Genomic DNA, 6,605 nt, shown 5'->3' on the forward strand with positions numbered 1-6,605 from the left:
GCCCGTGAGCCATGGCCGCTGAGCCTGCGCGTCCGGAGCCTGTGCTCCGCAGCGGGAGAGGCCACAACAGTGAGAGGCCCGCGTACCGCAAAACACACACACACACACACACACACACACACACACACACACACACACACTGTGACCCCATTCATTGATTTCATAATACACACTTATTTTTTTTGCATAAGTCTCATTCCTAATCCATTTTCTGCCCTGAATAATCTACTTAAAAATTCTAATTTCTCCTTTTCTCCTACCCCTAATTGAAGTACTGTGTGGAGGAGCCATGGTGAATCACTGGGAACAAGGCTGTGTGCAGAGATGGCCCCTCTTGGGCTCCGTCTCTCGCGGCCTGCAGCGTCCGCCTGCCCACGGGGAGTCCTGCACAGGTGCACCAGCCCAGAGCTGACAAGTCTTGCATCACTTCACCCAGCTCTGCTCTGCTTCCTCTGGAGGCGCTCCAATTGGTCAAGGCCCCTCTTAAAGTGGTGCCCGGGACTGATATGTAATCCAGATGTGCTTTACTGGCACTAGTCTTCCTGCAGTAGCCTTGTTCCAAGAGCACCAGCTCCACTTGGGCTGCTGGTTATGCAGATTCAGATTCCTGAGTCCACCCTACAGACAGTGAATCAGAATCTCTGGGGGCGAAGCCCTGGGATCGGGCATTTAAAACAACCCCCCCGGGGGACTTCCCTGGCGGTCTGGTGGTTAAGACTCCACGCTCCCACTGCAAGGAGCATGGGTTTGATCCCTGGTTGGGGAACTAAGATCCCGCATGCTGTGCGGCGCAGCCAAAGAAAGAAAAAGAAAAAAGAAAGAAAAAGAAGACGAAGAAAAAAATAAGCCCCCAGTGATTCTATGTATGCTAATATTTGGGAGCCTTTCTTTGAAGAAAACGATCTAAGATCCATGTGAATAGACTTAAAGATCTGTTTAGTCCCATCTGGTCTATTTATTTATTTATTTGGCCGCATCGGATCTTTGTTGCGGCATGCAGGATCTTTCGTTGCAGTGGGAGGGCTCTTCGTGACGGCGTGCGAGCTCCTCTCTAGTTGTGGCACGTGGGCTCTAGCGCGTGTGGGCCCAGTTGCCCCGCGGCATGTGGGATCTTAGTTCCCCGACCAGGGATCGAACCCGCGTTCCCTGCATTGGAAGGCGGATTCTTAACCATTGGACCACCGTGGAAGTCCCAGCCCCATCTGGTCTTGAAAATCCTTTGAAATTGTATTTACCTGTATTTAAATTTAACCCACTATTGTCAGGTTGTGTGTTTATCATATGCCTTGACTTTTGAGATATCGGCTTGGGCGTGCGCACGCGCGCGCGCGTGTGTGTGTGTGTGTGTGTGTGTGTGTGCCTTGTTGTGTGAGTGTGCCTTATCATATGCCTTGACTTTTGAGATATCGGCTTGGGCGTGCGCACGCGCGCGCGCGTGTGTGTGTGTGTGTGTGTGTGTGTGCCTTGTACTGTTGGGACCCAGGAGGGGTGAATTCAGTCCTCCAGCTTGGAGGTGCCCAAGAAGACAGGGTCCTGTGCAACAACTTCTGCTTCTACTGCATCTCCTACTCCCAGTAATAATCGTAAACGTGGTTTGATTATGAAGGTGATGATAGCGATGATGACAGATTCTGGTGGAGAAATAGCACCACGGCGATCAGACATTCAGGCATCTATATCCTGCCGCCCCCTCTGTGACCCCGGGCAGCTGAGCCTACGCCGAGCTCAAGGATAGAGAGAGGAGGGGTGATGATGAGAAGTCCTAGAGTCAGGTAGTCCTGGGTTCAGATTCTGCCCCTCCACTTCCTGGCTGTGAGATAATAATGATAATAATAACAACAACAACAATAATAAAACATGCAGCATTCACTGAGTGCCAGGTGCTTGTCTCCGTGTATGTTGCAATCAAGCCTCACGACTCCATGAGGTTGATCTATTGGATCATCTGTATTTCACAAGTGGGGAAACCAAGGCACAGAGGTGGCGACCCCTGCCTCACGTCCCACAGCCAGGGGGTGGCAGAGGTAGGATGTGAACCCAGGCCGCCGGCCCCCAGAACCTGGTGCCCAGCCACGCTGGCTCCTCCGTGTCTTTTCCTCTTTGAGACTCATACCTCCTTCTGCTTGGTTATGCGGTTCTCCAGATCTTGCACCTTTTTCTTTTCCTTCTCTACGGCCTCCTCTGCTTTGTGTTTCTCGTAGGCGATGCTGCTCTCTGAAATCTGGAAGTCAACAACAAGCGGTCAGAGGGTGTGTGCACGAGAAAGGAAGGGAAGTGACACGGCAAGGGGAAGCCAGGGTTAGTAATCGTTGACACCGGTGAGTCAGGGTTTGGGAGCGAGAGCTCGAGGGATAGGATGCTCGCTGGAGAGAGAGGTGGGAAGGGTGGCGTGCCCAGCACGGTGAGAACCCGCAAGTCACGTCTCGGTGAGAGTTATTCGTCTTTCGGGATTTCTGGGCTGGTGTTCAGGAAGTGACAGGCTGGTGAGTGTTCAGTTCAAGGCATTTGGCGCTGAGCCATGAACTAAACTACTAAACGGCCAGGTGATGGCACCAATGTGGTCCCTTGTTGGGAAGTACCTGGCTTCTTGGGAGGTGGGGCAGGTGAGGAAAAGGGCAGGGGTGGGGGGCGGAAGGGGGTTGGGGGAGACACCTCCGGGGCCAGCAGGCCTGACGCCTGTGGCTTCAAAGGACACTGGTGGTCTCTCTCCAGCCTACAAAGGCTTGGGTCCAGAAATTGAAGCCCAGGACAGTTTGGGACCGAGAACATATACCCCACAGATATGGTGATGGGGAGGGGATTGGAGCCCAGCCTCAACTACACAAGCCCCAGGAGGGAAACAGCCAGAGTAGGGTCGAGAAACTCTATTTGCAGTTGTTGAAACTCTTGTCGTTATGCCTCCCGTACAAATATAGCGTTCACAAGAATAACATTTTAATGAAATAAATAATTTATATATGCATAAACAAAAGACTGGAAAGCTATGTACCAAAATATAAATAATGGCTATTTGGGGCGAATTGAGATGATGGTAATTTATATTTTCTTCTTTTCACTGGTCTGTATCTTCTAAATTTTCTTTAGTGAACGTGCATTATTGGGTAAAAAGAACAACTACTGACATTGTTATACTTTGGGGGTGGGTGGCCTTGCTGTTCTAGCATTGCGTCCTGGGCCTCCATCCCCCCTGCCCTGCTCTGCACACGGGCCTCCCAGCCCCACCTGGGCTCTGACTCTCCTCCCTGCATGGGCTTGGCATTTTCCCACTGCCAAGGCTGCCTAAGACTGTCCAGACCCCACCCTGCCAGTCTGCGTCCTGCCTGACGTAAGAGGCCACATGCCCCGAGGGAGGGCGCCCTCCCTTCTCTTATTCTGCGCCGCTTGGCAAATTACAAATGAAAACGATGATGATGATACTGCCCACTCTCTAAATTCTGCAACACGAGCGCCTGCACCGTGCGCTGAACGCGAGCCCCCAGGTGGCGTCTACGCCCCATTTTGCGAGTGAGGACACGGAGGCTGTAAGTGAGGAATTGAGAGGATGAGTAATGCGTCAAGGTCACACCATCAGGAAGTGGTGGTGCCAGTTCAGGTGCCAGTGCCCTGCCCTGGCCATCCTGCCTCCTGGCTTCTGGACCTTGCCTGAGCTGTCCTCCTGATCCCAACCCCACCCGGCCTGGAGGCAGGAGACATGCTTGTGTATTCAAACGTCGACTGGCACAGAGTCTGCCACCCTGCTCAGCAGAAGCCCACGCTCTAAAACCCCACCCCTGGCCCATCTGTATAAGGGCCGATCTGGGGACGGCTGTGACCACAGTTTGGGTTCTACCCCTTAACAAGGCTCGCTCTGTGTCGGAGCTCCCTCGCCCTGTGTGGGCTCTGACCTCACTTCCCTGCAGGGGCTGGCACAGTCTCACTCCCAAGGTGTTTGCTTCACTGCCCAGCCCCCGTATCCCGCCATGCACTCCATCCTCCCCACCCGACCCGGACTCTGACCTCACCTGTGGAGGTGCTTCACAGTGAAGGCACGGACTCCTCGAAACAAACCTCTGTCACTACACCCACATGAGAGATGAGGGCACAGAGAGGGCAAGGGGCTTGCCCAGAGTCACACAGCATGTTAGGGCAGAGCTGGAATTGGGACCAGAATCGACACTTTTAGCCCACCCAGCTCTGCTGCCATGCCTCGCTTCGCCTACTCTGTGTCTCCCTCCGGCTTTCTTCCTCTGACCCCTCATTTGGCTTCCATCTTGTTCCAGCTTGATTTCATTCTTCCCGTCCTGCCCCCGTCCCTCTGGCTAACTCCGGTCCCCCTCCTTTGCATTTGGGAGCCCTGACCTAGTGGCGTTCTCTTCCCACAGACGTTCCCGTGGTGTTCCGTCCGCCCTCCGGTTCTTACTCAAGGTCACCTCCTTGGAGAGGCCCTCCCCGCCGGCGGCCACTCTCTAACCCACGCTGGCTTTGTCTACCCCACAGCCTGTGGCTCTGGAGTCACCTGTGTTTGTTTACATGGTTGTCTGTCCTCCGCCCTAGAGTGGGGGGCATGGCCGTGGTCCGTCTAGTGCTCTGCAGTATCCCTGACTCCCAATAAGGTCTGGCACGTGGTAGGTACTCAGTAAATATTTGCAGATGGATGAATAAAACTGAATTAAACAATTCATTGAGTCACCAGCTTTGTTTCTGGAAGTTCCGCGAGGGCCGGCACCTGTCTGTGTGTGCCCCCTCTGTCTCTAGAGTCCGGCTCCTGGAGGTGCCATCACAGGTCACTGAGGGCACGGCCACCTGGCCTCCTGGCTCCGGAGAGCCCTTCTGTGACTTTCAGGGCATGACTCGGGCGTTCATCCCTCCTCTAAGCCTTGGGGCCTGCCTTTCATGGCGGCTCCGGGCAGGCGAGGCTGGTAAGCCCAGTCCCCAGGCTGGTGGCAGTGGATGTCACTGGCTCGGCCTGGGCCTGGCACTTAGACACCCCTTCCCCCTCCCACATCACCCGGTCCTTGAGGGTGTACTTCTCATCTGTTCCAGAAGGCACTGACCCCTGGCGCTTATTTGATGTGACCACCGTGTGAGCAGGTTGTGTACCGTCTACTCCATCTTACTCTGCAATGTTTGTGTCTCTATCTGTCCATCGGCCCAGGGAGGGTCTACTTTGGAGTCTATGAAACTAGGAGGCTGGAGCCAAGAGGGTGTTTTCCTACCGTGCCCACGCTGGGTGCGTCATAAATACCTTTTGACGAGGAGGAGGAGGATGCTGGCTGAGGGACTGACCCAGACTCCAACCCAGGGGGTCTCCCCTGGAGTGCATCTCCCTTCCCTAGGTAGTTGGCCAGCAGTGCTTTTGGAGACGGCCCTCCGTGTGCGAGTGCAGTTCGAAGTACTTAATATACACTAACTCATTTAATCCCGCGAGGCAGGGACTGCATCCCTCCCCGTGTTACAGATGAGGAAACTGACGCACAGGAGGTTAGGTGATCTGCCCTAGGGTCATACAGCTGGTGAGTCCTATGATGTGATATCGGCCACTCTGAACGGAGGCACTGCTCCCCACCTGCCTGCTTTCCCACCTGCTCTACATCAGGGCACCGAAACACAGCCTCCATCTGGTTCTGGAGCTCCTTCCAAAGGGCTTTTGGCGCCACCGCCCAATTTCTCTCTCTCTGCTCCTCATACCTCCTTCTGCTGGGTTAAGTGGTTCTCCAGATCTCGCACTTTTCTCTTTTCTGTCTCTAAGCCTTCCTTTGCTTTTCTTTTCTCATGGGCAATGCTGCTCTCCAAAATCTGAAAATCAATGACCAGTCTTTCTGGTTGCCCGCACATTTAGGGGGAAAATTGCTAATAACGATGATACTAATTATAGTGACAGTAGCGCAAACGTTGGGGGTTGGTCTTCTGTGCCAGGGCCCAAGGGCAGCGCTTCTCACCCACGTCACTCTCACGGCAACCTCATCAGAGAAGTGAGTGTCTCCATTTAACAGATGAGGAAACTAAAGAACGGGAAGTTGGTGAGGGTGCGGGGACCATGAAGTTTGTTAGTGGTGAGGCCAGGACTGAACCCCTCACGTTGCCTGTGGGTGGAGGCCCTGGCAGGGAGCGAGCGAGCAGAGGCGACCGATCCTGTCTTATTTCAGAGTCTGAGCTCTTATCATTGTGCCAGGCAGCCTCTGTGATAAGAAGAAGAAGAATCTCATTAATAATGAAATTTCCCACTGTTGAAATAAATCTCTGAAAGACAATCAGGTTTCTAGAGGAGGGCAGTGTATGGAATTAATGAGCCACACATAACAATCTCTAGGAGGGGTGGGGGCAAAGCTCACAAGGGAAGCTCTGAGAGGACGCGAGGGCTGTGATTGGTGTTTTAGTGCCCGCAGTCAGGGGATTTCATCTAGGAAGCAGCTTGCCGATAAGCCGTTCAGTTAAATGGTTTATGCAAATCGCAGAAGGCTAGAAGTTGCCGGTAAGGCCCCTGTTAAGGGTTTCCCTGGTGGCGCAGTGGTTGAGAGCCCGCCTGCCGATGCAGGGGACACGGGTTCGTGCCCCGGTCCGGGAACATCCCACATGCAGCGGAGCGGCTGGGCCCCGCGAGCCGTGGCCGCTGAGCCTGCGCGTCC

The 6,605-nt window shown here is 54.0% G+C and overlaps 1 protein-coding gene across 1 annotated transcript in view; it reads right to left on the reverse strand.

The window, feature by feature from the left end:
* The window catches only part of LOC102974867 (forkhead-associated domain-containing protein 1), a gene marked incomplete at its 5' end in the record, with an annotated part of 65,697 nt that overhangs the window by 34,113 nt on the left and 24,979 nt on the right, over positions 1-6,605 (reverse strand). Inside the window, 2 exons of the mRNA XM_055082166.1 lie at positions 2,114-2,221; positions 5,668-5,775. Coding sequence (XP_054938141.1) covers positions 2,114-2,221; positions 5,668-5,775 — 216 coding nt within the window. The remainder of the gene's footprint in view (positions 1-2,113; positions 2,222-5,667; positions 5,776-6,605) is intronic.

Source organism: Physeter macrocephalus, unplaced genomic scaffold (genome assembly GCF_002837175.3).
Source record: "Physeter macrocephalus isolate SW-GA unplaced genomic scaffold, ASM283717v5 random_28, whole genome shotgun sequence".
NCBI classification, from domain to species: Eukaryota; Metazoa; Chordata; class Mammalia; order Artiodactyla; family Physeteridae; genus Physeter; species Physeter macrocephalus.